The 12,822-nt window shown below is 49.5% G+C and overlaps 1 protein-coding gene across 1 annotated transcript in view; it reads right to left on the bottom strand.

Annotated features, from left to right (window-relative positions):
* PKD1L2 (polycystin 1 like 2) overlaps nucleotides 1-12,822 on the bottom strand; it is a 64,327-nt gene that overhangs the window by 5,529 nt on the left and 45,976 nt on the right. The window contains 8 exon segments of the mRNA XM_033129226.1: nucleotides 709-836; nucleotides 2,651-2,772; nucleotides 4,247-4,309; nucleotides 4,311-4,572; nucleotides 5,455-5,637; nucleotides 7,131-7,268; nucleotides 10,160-10,256; nucleotides 11,979-12,213. Of these exon segments, the coding sequence (XP_032985117.1) occupies nucleotides 709-836; nucleotides 2,651-2,772; nucleotides 4,247-4,309; nucleotides 4,311-4,572; nucleotides 5,455-5,637; nucleotides 7,131-7,268; nucleotides 10,160-10,256; nucleotides 11,979-12,213 (1,228 nt within the window).

The following is a 12,822-nucleotide window of genomic DNA, read 5'->3' on the forward strand; positions in this document are numbered from 1 at the left end:
GATCTGTCTCGTCGTGTTGTTAAAGGAGAAAATCTGCATAAGGTGCTTAGCGCAATGCCTGCCTCATAGTAAGCACTCGAAGAATCTTTCTTACTTTAAAGTGGTTGCTGTGGTTGTTGGAGCAGAGGCTGGGGGAGGCTAAGATGCCCCTTGAAGATATCTGGTTTCCATTTCTGGTGGAAGGAGGGGCAGGAGTGTATCATGTGCTATAGATGTGTTCCCAGCATCCTGAAACCCTCATCATCGTCAACATCTGCCCCTACATTGTGCAACATGGTGGGAAAGGCAGCAAGGGGGCTTCTTCCTAATTCTCAGGGGCCACCCGTGAGAACAAAAGTGATAAAACCCTCCACAATCTAGATTCAGAGAACCCCCAGCTGTGGAAAACCTCCACCTCTAGCATTTTTGGAAGGTCTCAGTTCAGCAGAAACAGGACCCCTGCTCCCCGCCCCCCATCTTTCACAACCACAAAGGACCACCCTCTGAGTTCTTAGTTCCTCTGAAGGGCTCAAGTTGGATTCCTGAGCCAGGTCAGCCCTCAGGACTAGCAGAAGGGACCTGAAAAGTTTGCCATGGCAAACAGGTAAGCAGAACCTTTCCCTCCTCCTCCTTCAGACCCCACCCCAGGGAGGAGGGAAAGGGTGGGAGAGGGAGTGGGCACTCCACCATTTCCGTCCTTGCCCGTGGAGCCACAAATCCACCCCTCACCTGCACGATCATGTAGTAGAGAAGGAACAGGAGGTAGAGGACCTCTGCAGCCACCACAAAGGGGTACCAGCCATAGGTGCAGGGATACAGACACAGGCTCTGCAAGTCTGCGTGTGCAAAGAAGTTTCCTGGGAAGCAGAGTGTGTTGCTCTCACGCCATCCCCCATCCTTGGCACCCCCACACACACACTCACCGCTGCCACCTCTGACCAGAAGTCATCAGCGGGATGACTCCAGGTCAAGCCCTTCTGAGGGTGGGCCAGAGGCAGAAGAGAAGATGAATGTTTTTCAGACCCACAGACCTAAAGGATCCTCTAAACGGATGTCAAAGATAATGCACTGATGAGAAGGGACAAAAGCAGCTGCAATGGAAGACCCGCCCCCTACTCTCTGCATTGGGTGCTGGCTGTTTGCGCCCTCAGTCACCTCCAGCCAAAGCACACCCACCCACCCAGCATCAGTGTTCTGCAAGCTGGACATTTAAAGCCGTTTCATCTGAACACTGAGAATCATTCATCTATTGACCAATATGCCTAAAATTCAACTGTTCATTGAATGATCTTTCATCCATTTGTATGTCTTTTCCTTTTTTTTGTATCGAAATGGTGTTTCTAGTGATGATTTTTTTAAACCAATTTCGTTAATAAGGCTTCTGCCTACAAAGACAAAGCCACCCCCAAGAACGGCAGAAGGGAGAGATGCAAACAGCCAGAGTCCTTACTGGTTTCAGTGGCCTGCTGATCAACTAGACCTGAAACCTGTCCCACACTTCATATTTGTAGAAATACATAATTGGGGACCAGCCCTGTGGCTCAGGCGGTTCAGTTCGTGGGCTCTCAACCACAAGGTTGCTGGTTGACTCAACTCCCACAAGCGATGGTGGGCTGCGCCCCCTGGGCAACTGGACCCGGGGCTGAGCTGCCCCTCCACAACTAAGATTGGAAGGACAACTTGACTTGGAAAAAGACCTGGAAGTACACACTGTTCCCCAATAAAGTCCTGTTCCCCTTCCCCAATAAAATCTTTTTAAAAAACCCAAAAAAACATAACTGAATCAGGTGTGTTTGGGGACAAGTTGTTTAAGAGGTCTTTAAAAAGCCACAAAGATGACAAAAAAAACTAGGAAAACAAAAGAGGTACAAAATAAGCTCCCAAAAAAGTATTTGAAAGAAATTTTTGACAGCAGGAATGATAATGGAAGTTAATATGATAATAATGGAAGGCCTTTTCACAGTTCTGAAAATTTTTAAAAAACTACCAACATTACATTTAAATAAAAGTAATACATATTTTTTTAATTGTTTCTTTTTTTTTTTAAAGGAGAGGTGGTTGAGTTTTAGGCAAATTGATGGTTAGCTGAAGAGGCCTTAGGTCTGTGTTTACAATAGATTGTGATTAGCATTAAAAGGGCGGAAGGTGGGGGAATGGGGAGAAAGAGTAGAACAGAAGATATCGGAGTATATCACGTGTAGTTAAGGGAAATGTTTTTGAAGCTTTTGTCTCAGTTGTGTATATTTGTATGTGTTGGATTATGATGTAAAATGCACTTTGCTCTGTAGATTGAGGTACAAGTTGTAAAATACTGTTCCCAGATCACCCTCTCCCAGCCCCACTGCCAGCCCCCACCCCCACCCCCAGGAGAGTGCGAAGCTCAGGCATATAAGCTGCCCTCAGACCCCAACTGGGTTCTCTTAGGATAACTTGGGAAACAAGGCCCGAGAGGAGAGGCGAGGGGTCCGCTAGGAATAAAGCTGGAGCAGCCCTGAAGCTTTGCCTTTGGGTGCCTGCCCCAAGTTTCCCAAACAACTGTTTGCCCTGGAGCTCTGGCCCTGGGGTGGGAGGGCCCTAGCCGGGGGTGTGGGGGGTGGAGAGGTGGGGAGGTGGGGTGGGTGGGTGTTTGTCTTCTGGAACACTGCAGATGGGATCACCGGCAAGTGCCCACTCAGGGCGCTGGTCTCCAGGGTCAGAGCGATGATACAGAACAGGTTGACACTGGCGTTGTAGACAGTGAACTCCACAAACACGGCTCTGGTTAGGCTGTCCAGCCAGGTGTCGTCAGAGATACTGGAGAATTCGGTGGGAAGAAGGGCTCGCAGGAGCATCTGTCAGAAGCGGCTCCCTCCCCCCTCAGCCTGGGGAGGAGACCAGAGCTTCCTGTTGGGACTTCTCCCTTTGCCTCTGCTCTGCTCCCTGGGCCACAGGGCTTTGGGGCTGCTCCTGGGAGAGGTCATGTTCCCCCCGCCGTGGGGCAACACCTTGAACCCATGATCTCTGGGCTGTCAGAGCACAGGTTCTCAAGGTGGGGGTCCCCAGACCGGCAACATTGGCATTATCTGGAAACTTATTAGAAATGCAGATTCTCAGCAGCGCCCCCATCTCCCAAATCAGAAACGCTGCAGCGGGGTGGGGCCTGGAGATCCATTCTTTGATGAGCCCCCAGGGGATTATGACGCTTTTTAAAGTTTGAGGACCACGGTGTTAGAGGAGCCACGTAAAACATCGGGCTTAGGCAGCTGCTGAGAGTATCAGTTATTCCAAGTGACAGGAAAAGACCTTTTTCTGAAGTAGGCTGTTCTTGGCCTGTCCTTAATCCCAGGGGATGCCAGTTGTTCTCTTGGGAGTTTTTTATTTGTGTCATAGGCAGGGCCAGGGTCCTGCCATCATAAACAACCTCAGTGTTGTGATAATACAATGGCGGAGACGGGTTCACACGACCCACTAACTTGTCTGGGGCTACACAGCGCACAGGAGCAGTGCCAGGGCTTCTAAGCTAGGGCCCTCTGAGTCGGTGTGTGCTGGGAGAGACGGTCTGCAGGGGCCCTGAGCGTCCCCATTCTGGTTGTTCCAGGAGTGCCAGGCCCTGGGTCGGCTTCACCCAGGCCATTTCTCAGGGCTGTGTTTGCAGTGGGCAACCTTGAGGAGTGAGGTGGCATCTTCCTTTGCACAAACAGCAGGCTTCTGCCACTATAAAAGCAGTGAATGCTTCCAAGCTCAGTGTTCCCCTTTGGTCCTGCTACGCACTGCACATGCAGGCATCTATCATGGCCCTCAGTGGGGAACTGACTCAAACCACAGTGAAGTTCTGCGACTGCTTTTGCTGTAATAAAGTCCTTTGTCTCTAACTCAGGAGTCACATATCTTCCGCCTACATCCGTGAAACAGTAACAAGCTAGCTCATTAGCTACAAGTAGGGTAAAGCCTCAGACCCTGCATGATTCTTGGTAAGGTTAATTAAGCCTTAACCACTTCCCACTTGCCTGGTGGAGAGTTTTGTACGACTCTGAGCACCCTATCCCTGCACTGGCTCTAGCAGAGGCCACCAGACTGAGATCACCAGGCTGAGAATGCTAAAGAGGGACTTCCAACTCTGAGATCGCAGTTTCCCAGGGCCTGAAAAGATGACCTGAGTAATTCTGAATCCCCCAAAATGACACCAGTGAGCTTGGCTCAGCCCTGTTTTGAAGCCTGCACTTGCCAGTCAGACCTGGACTCCAACAAATGGCTTTCCTCAGCTGCACGTGAATCAAGGCAGCCTTACCTTGATGCACTTTGGTGATCAGTCTCCCAGGGAAGCACGTAACCTCCTCCCTGGTATGCAGTTTGCCCAGATGGGATACCCTCGGCGCTGGCTCTGGCTCTGGTACTGCCACGCCTGGGTGAAGCCATGGCCGCTATTGAGGTTGGAGGCATTCCAGCCTTCCCCATAGCCTGACACATCTTCATCATCCAGGGAAGATGGTGCATAGGAGCCGTCAAGAGACGTCTGCAGCTGTGGGGCAAAAGTGCAGTAGATTTCCCGGACTCTCACTTGGCGAATCTGGGCACTGCCAACCAGTTTGGAGTTCCCATCAGTGAAGAAGCCTGAAGATCAAAAATAGATGGGTAAATGTAGCAAGCCAGATCGTCTTAACACATTCCGATCTCCCTGCCCGGATGCTAATGTGACTATAAAGATAGCCCAGAGAAGTGCCTGGCCAATCACAGGCAACATTCATTACCGTCTCCTTACCCTGGACCTGGGCCACTTCCCGCATAACTTCTCTTCGGGAGTGGCACCGCCACCACCCAGTCATCAACCTGCAGCCCATCTGTGCCCTTCCCCTCAATGCCCACATCCTAACGGTCAGCAAGCCCATCGATTCTACCCTTTGATGTTGTCTTCATCCGTCACCCTGCCCTGATCGCTGCATCAGCCCCATTGTTTAGCCCCAGCATACTAACTTACCCACCCTCTACTCCAACTCATGTGTTTCCAGAAGGGTCCTTCTGGAAGTTTGATTATATCACAGGTTTGATTATGTTACTCCCTCATCAATAGCTCCTTATTTCCTTGAGCAAGAAATAGGACTTTCGAGACCTTTATGGTCTGGTTGCCATTGCTCTCTTCTGCTTTGCGTCTCACTGGTGTTCCAGTCCTACCTCACACTGCAGCCACACTCAGTGCTTTGTCGTTCCAGGAACGTGTCATGGTGTTTTGGGCTTGCCTTTTCTCATGTTGTCCCGTCTGCCTGGTACCCCATTTCTGCCTAGCCCATTTATGGTCAGCCAACTCTCATTTAGGAAGTTCTCCACTCCGCATCGAGGGAGGGTTAGGGCCCCTCTCTGTGTACAGTCTTCTGAGGGTCTCTCCTTTAAAGCATGTGCTTTTGAGATTATTGGTTCTCTATAAGGCTGATGCTGACAGCGACCCATACCCTTTCCTTAGAAAGAAGGGTGCCCCAGGGCACTGACACACGTCCTGGGGTGGGGAATGACTGTACAGGTTGCTCATGAGGGTGGTGCGGGCCCACATGAGGGACTCCTGGAAACTCAGGATGGCTGAAAGGCCTTGGATGACGCTGTGCTGGAGGTGTCTGGTGAAGTGGTAGGCGCTGGGGTCCCGGTGCCCATAGGCCACCAGCAGCAGCGTCCACAGGAAGCCCAGGTGCGCTGGGAAAGGAGGCGCAGCCCCTGGTCAGGCAGGGACCCTGACTCCCTAAAGCCCAGGACAGGCAATAGAATGGCACAGGGGCTCAGAACAATTGTGGGCTTGTAGACCAACTACTTGACCCTTTGGTGACAGTGGGACTGATTCTTATAGAGACTGCAGAAAGGATTGGAGTCCACAGACCATGAGCTTCCTGCCCAGGTTCCAGTCCTGGCTCTGCCACTTCCTATTCACGTGCCCTGTGCAAGCGACTCAACCCTGAACCTTACTCTCTTCATCTGTGAAATGGGGATAATAATTGTATTATACAGCGTTGTGATGGAGTCAACAAAATATTTACAAAGCACTTGAAATAGTGCCTGCACAGAGTTCATGCTATATAAGTGCATTTTAAATATAATTTTTTTTAAAAAATAGGGCATCTGCCATATTGTAATGCTGAGGATGGAGCAATGAAGATGACAGATGTGTTCCCTGCCTTCATGGAGCTCACCTGTCTTGTAGGAGACAGGTGAGTGTGACAGAAGGACCCCAAATACAAAGATTTAGTTTAGGAGGCCGGCCATCAGAATCATGTGGAGATGTGACGCCTGACTGAACCAGAATCTCTGGGACCAGGGCCTGGGAACTGGCATTCTGGAGCCCCCCCCACCCCTTCCCAGGATAACTTCCCAGGGCTCTGCCCAAATCCCTCAGCCCTCTTCATTCTGCACACGCTACTCCTTCTGCACAAGCCCGCCAGCTCTCAGCTCTGGCCAGTGGAAGGGCAGGCTAGGCATGGTGCATGGTCAGTGCCCTCCTCAGCTGCACCTTCACCCATGGCCTGGTGGGTGACAGCTTGGGGGTGTGCACTACGTGCTCCTCCCAGCAGGACTGAGCCTGTTGCCCGCATGAAACCCACTTGTCACAATTTCCACTGGCTTCCTTCTCTCCCCCTGTACTTTCTCCTTCCCTACACGTGCTTTCCAGTATCACCTCCCTACGACTTGTACCCAAATCATTTTGTGGGGAACCCAGACTAAGACACACACTAAGGCTTGAAAACTACTGGCCAGAGGGCCAGGGGAAGCCTGTCTGAAGATCCAGCGTTGGGGCTGAGAATGCAGAAGAAGAGGACTTAGCCAGAAGGGAAGGTGGGGAGGGGAGGGGAGGTGAGCACCTTCCCGCAGACTAGATGGAGCAGCCTGGGGACAGGCCTGGGCTCAGGAGTAGGCACTGTGTCCCAGAACCTGCAGAATGACGTGTCACTGGAGTTCAGGGCACAGGGGGCTGAGAGAGGTGACCTAGTGAGGGTGGAGCCACAGTAGGAGTTTGGACGTGATCCTAGGGCCATGAGGGGCCACCGAATGATTTTAAGTGTCAGGGAGAAGCTGGGGTGAGTTGGTACGTAGGAAAAACATCCAAGGGGCTGTCAGAGGTTGCATGGTGTCTGCTTGAGTCTGCATTGAGAACCAGCAAGTGGGAAGATCACTCGTGGGTAATCTTGGCTGCCTACCCACCGTTTCTCTAATTAGGACAAACACTTTCTGTTCCTTGAGGTGGATGGTTTACATCTTCTCAATGTCAGCAGCCAGAGATGGCTGGTAGACATCTTTTCTGCTGTTTCTTCATACTTGGAACAAGACAGAGGGGTCTGTGGAATTAAGGACACAAGGACAGTCCCCCAAATGGGCAGTGGAACCAGGCTCTTCATTTGCAACCAGGTCCAAGTAGAATCCACTGTTCCGCCTCTGTGGGGGCCCTTTCTAACACTGCCGTCTGTGCTCGGCCCATGCCATCCCAGTGCCGGGAATTCCGTCCCTCCTTCTCCATCTGGAGAATTCTCCTCCTACTGAAACCACAAATGCCTTCTACCCCGTGAAGTTTTCCTGACTCCCGAACGCTGCCTTCCTTGCGTTCCTGTTCCTGGACTCTAAGACGGGTCCCAACGCTTCTGAAGCTTGGATAGATGGCAGAATGAAGGGTAACCAATGTTGCAGAGTCCTGCCATGTCTAATTCCTGTATATTCTTTTTCAAATCACTTTACCGAGTTATAATTTTTGTAAATTCACCCATTGGAAGTTTACAATGCAATGATTTTAGTAAATTTATAGTAAATTTAAAACAACTCAGTTTTAGAACATGTTCATCACCCCTAAAGGTGCCCTCATGTCCCATTGAAGTTAGTCCCCACTTTCACTCTGCTCCCATCCTCAGCCCCGTGCATTTGCTTTCTGTCCCTGTAGATTTCCCTTTTCTGGATGTGTCACGTACGTGGAATCATATGTACGTCGTGTCTTGTATCTGGCTTCTTTCAAATTAGCATGTTTTGGTTTTCATCCGTGTTGTTGTGTATATTATCAGTTCCTTTTTAGTGTTGAGTAGTGTTCCACTACTAGTAGTGTTCCACCGTATGGCTATACTCCCTTTTGTTTATCCATTCAGCCATCAATGGGCATTTAGATTGTTTCTGGTTTGGGCTGTTATGAATAATACTGCTATGAACATTCACGTAGGGGGGTGTGAGGGGGCATACATTTTCATTTCTCTTGGGTGGATTCCTAGGAGTGGTCAAATATCTTTTGGCTTTTTCAAATGAAGCTGCTATGAACATTTGTGTACAAGTTCCTTTATCAAAATAAGTCTTCATTTCTCTGGGATAAATGTCCAAGAGTGCAATTGTTGGGGTGTATGATAAGTTCATTTTTAGATTTGAGAGGAACTGCCTAACTGTTTTCCCACCAGCGACATACGATGTTCCAGTTTCTCTACGTCTTGTCAGCGTGTGGTCCGTCTTCTCACTTTAACCATTCTGGTGGGGGTGTATTGACCCAACTGTCTTTGGATCCATGTCCTTCTGTCCATCCCACTACCAGCACATGTCATCTCTTGTCTGGCCCATTGCAGAATTCTTCCTCCTGGCCTCCCCACTTCCATTTTTTACCTAATACCTCTGATTTCCAGGAGCAGCCGCAGTAATTTTTCTAAAATCACAAACAGACCGTGCTTCTCTCCTATTTAAAACACTCCAAAACCCTAGCCTGGACCCGGGTCCTGCAAGGCCCTGCACAACCTGCTCCCCACCACCTCTTTGCCCTCATCTTGAACCATTTTCTCATTTTCTTGTCCTGTGCTTCGGCCACACTGTCAATAATTGTTATCAAATACAAATGAAAATGTATGTGTCCCACCTCAATGCCTTTGCACACGCCCTGTGTGCAAACCGTCCCTTCCCCTATCCTCCAGGGGCCAGTTTAGGTAGCACCTCAGCAGAGAGGCCTGCACTCTCTTACTCTCCCACACCCAGTTCTCATCACAGTTCACACTTATGTGTCTACTTGTGCGTTTCCTTATTTAATGTGTCTCCCCAAATGGGCTGTTCATTCCAAGGGCAGCGCCCTGTTCCATCCAGACCGTACTGCATTGCCTGGGGCTGGGGTGGGAGCGGGGATTGACTTCCATGAGCAAGAGGGAACCTTCTGGGGTGATGAAGCTATTCCGAATCTGAATTGTGGTGATGGTTGCACAACTCTATACATTTACTAAAATCGGTGAGAACCAAAAATGAATTACAAGTTTACAAGTGGATTGCATGTAAATCATGTTAAGCCATAGCACTGCCTGGCACACAGCAAGTACTCTCTGAATAATTATCAAAGGAATGACTTAATGAATATTTAATTAGTCAGGAGGCTGGCCTCTCCTTGGAGAAACATTATGCTTGTGTTGGGAATAAGATTTTAATGGACCTTTTGGATCTCCAAAGCCAAAACCCTAATCCAGAGTGGAAGAATACAGGCCCATGTGGGGGTAACCTCACTGCGTAATGATGTAGAAACCTGGGCTTTTGTTAGTTCCTGTTTTGTTTTCCCTGAAAGTCAAGATCTCTGCATGGACTATTAGAGGGTTGCTTTTGTTCTGTTTGCTTGTTTGTTTTTATAATTTTCTCATTGTCAGCAGCCTCAGGAGTTTTGGTTGGGAAGTGAGAAAGCAGGTTGGGGGAGGGGTGCTGGTCAGTGGCCTCCTCTACCAGGGCTCAGCATGGCCGTGTTCCAGTAAAACTGTTTGCAAAAGCAGGTGGTCGGCGAGATTTGGGCCCCTGGCTATCGTTTGCAAGCCCTTGTCCTAGAACTCTAACTTCTAGTGATGCTTTGCAGCCTCCGCACGCTTGTTCTTTTTCAGTTTTCATTCTGAAGACCAGGGACCTGAGCCTTGGAGAAGAAAGCTGCTTGATTGGGATTACACAGAGAATGATGGCCAATGCAGAGCATGGCTCTCAGGGCCCCTCTTCTGGACAGGGGGTCATGCGTGGGTGTCAGAGAGAAAGGCTCAGGTAGAGAAGGAACAAGGTTGTGCAAGAGACATGAAGGAGTCACTTGTTTCTGGGTGGTTTGGGGGTGTTCACCAATCACGGCTGAAGGGCTGACGGGGAGTGATGCTCTGAGTCTGAGGACAGGACTGCCCATCCTAGTGGCAGGGATTCTCGGGTTTCTCAGCCTCATTCGGGCCCAGGCCCGCCCCTGCCTCTATCTGTGCACCATTACCTGTGCTGGACAGATGTCCCGGGAGAGGTGCCATAGGCTCCTCCTCATCTTCTGCTCTCTTCAAGACCAGTGCAAAGAAGGCAGCAAACCCCAGCACCTGGAAAATACTCGCCCTGAGCCCTAAGCCCAGTGGGAAACTATTAACTCCTGGTCTAAGAGAGGGCCGGATCAGGGCCACATTTGTGTACTGGGTACATGAGCCACCCGCTGGGGAAGTCAGGTAGGAACCAGCTCAGCCTTTGCAGAGAGGGGCAGTGGTTCTGAAGGGTGAGGGCCAGGGCTTGCGTGCACCTGCTACCAACCAGACAGAGCCTGGCAAATCCTTGAGCTCACCCTGCTTCCCTCATACCCTGGGCCTTACCACCGACTGCTCTCCCGCTGCTCAGCCTTTCTCTTTCCCCTTTGTCCCTCCAGTATGGTGAGTTGCTCCTCCTTCCTCCCTCCCCTTCTTCCTGTATTAAGCAATTCCCTTAGTTCCCTTACACTAACTCTGCATGGTAAGGGCTCCTCAAAATATGCCACTTCGGCATGTGAATTATTTTGAGCTGAGGGAATCAAGACTCTGCAAGCTCAGGAGAAACTTTTACCTCTCCCTTAAAGAATTTAAATTAGGGGCCTTGCCCATAATAGGAGTTATTACCAGAAATATCTTTTTATGACCTATTTGTAGGGCAGGGCAAGCTTTTAACTACTTCGTACCTGCTCTTCTTACTGTCCTGCAATGACCTTCCTCCCCCCTGAAAACCCAAGGTGATGTTTTGCTCAGAATGCCATACATCCCTCCTTTTCCCTTTCTGTCTTTGAACCTCTCCTGTATGCAGGCTCCCTGACTCTCTCATGTATGTCGGGTTCCTCCCGTGCATACGTATGGATTAAATTTGGTTATTTTTCTCTTGCTAATCTGTCTCATGTAGATTTAATTATTAAACCAGCCAAAAGAACCTTGAGGGTAAAGGAAAGTTTCTTCATCCCCCAAGCACCTACAGTGCACAAGCATAGCAGGATTCTGTGGTTTGGTTGGAAACAAAAAGGGCCCAGGACTCTGTTCTTAAAATTCTCAGACTAGGTTGGGGGAGGTGGAGGGAATTGTTGAAGTCTTCTGATAAATGCTACTTGGGGCAGGACAGGGGACCAAAGGGTAGAATGGGTGTGGGGGATTTGGCGAGTCTAATTGAGTAAGGATTCACTGAAAATGTCCCCTCCTTTCTGCAGTTCCTCTCCCCCCACCCCCCCCCAATATTCCTGACATCTGACTCTTTCCAAGGGAAGCTGTGGCCCTGAGCTCCAGGCCAGGGCTCAGTATTTCTTCCACTCTGACAGTAACTTTACTTTTCAGAAATAGGAATGTATCTTCCAATTGATGTACACATTTAGTGACTTGAGGTTTTTATCTGAAGGTCAAGTTCCTGTAAATTGCTGGCCTATCTCACAATTAAAAGTATCTCAGAACTGAGGAAATATGGTATTATTCCTATTTACATGTGTGGCCTAGTGCAGGATGTTTATAACCTTAACTTCTTAATTTCAGGTTTTCTCATCTATAAAATGGAGGCAAAGACCTTCTTGACGGTGATTTTGATGATAAAATGCCAGTTTCTTGGAAAACCACAAGCCTGGCCCAGAGTGAGTGTCCAAGAGTGTGGGTTGTCATGGAGATCCTCTTCATTGTCATCCCTGCCCGGGGACCTGCACAGAGGTGGTGCTCCATGTAGGTTTGTTGAACGAATAGATGATGGAGCAGCTCAAGTAAGAACAGGGCAGCTGGCAGGAGGCAAAGTGCGGGCAGAGGGGGGAAGGGCCGCCACACAGGGGCCCTGACCTTCAGGCGCTGGGTGACGAACACGCTGTCCACGAAGGAGAGCGCCACGGAGATGAGCCACTTGAGAGAGCTGGCCCGCCCCTAGTGCAGGCCGTACAGCACGGTGGAGAAGGCTGTCACGCCGCCGGTGGCTGCCACCAGCAGCCAGCCCACCAGGACACACCACCAGGGCAGGCCGCAAGGGGTCTTGCTCTCAGGGAGCTGCAGTGCAAAGTGGATATAAGCAGAGTGACGTCTGCCTGGCTCAAGTTAAAATGCCCCCTCCACCCCATCAGCTGTGTAACCTTGGCCAAGCTCCTTGACCTCTCAGACCCTCAGTTTTCTCCTCTGTATCTTGTACCTGCTTCAAAGGGCTATTCTATATTCTATGCAGTATACCTATTGTAAAAAATATTGTAAACAGAGCCAGTTCAAAACGGAGTAGGAGCTGCCATCCCAGAGGCACTGCCTTGCGCATCTTATTCCTTAAGCCTTTGGAATGTTAAAAAAGGGCAAAATAACCTTTAGTCTGGGCCTAAAGCACCACTGTATTCTAAACAATGTTGTAAAGCTAACAGAGAAGCAGACATTATGAAAATTAAAGACATTCTTTATAATTAGCATTACTATGTTAGCTTATTTGCATCTATAGAAATGCCTTCCTTAGCTTATTAACAGCCATAGAAGAAACTCCTTCCTTCTATTTCTTCTTCCCTTTCTCATAAATACCCCTTGCCTTTACTTCCTAATCAGAACACTGTTTGGGTTTCTGCCTGAATCAGTGCTTCCTGAATAGCTACTTATGGATCTCAAATAAAGGCTTGTTGCCTCTCACTTTGCTGTTTATTTTTAGGTTAACTATCTA

The sequence above is a fragment of the Rhinolophus ferrumequinum genome, chromosome 15 (assembly GCF_004115265.2).
Source record: "Rhinolophus ferrumequinum isolate MPI-CBG mRhiFer1 chromosome 15, mRhiFer1_v1.p, whole genome shotgun sequence".
Lineage (NCBI taxonomy): Eukaryota > Metazoa > Chordata > Mammalia > Chiroptera > Rhinolophidae > Rhinolophus > Rhinolophus ferrumequinum.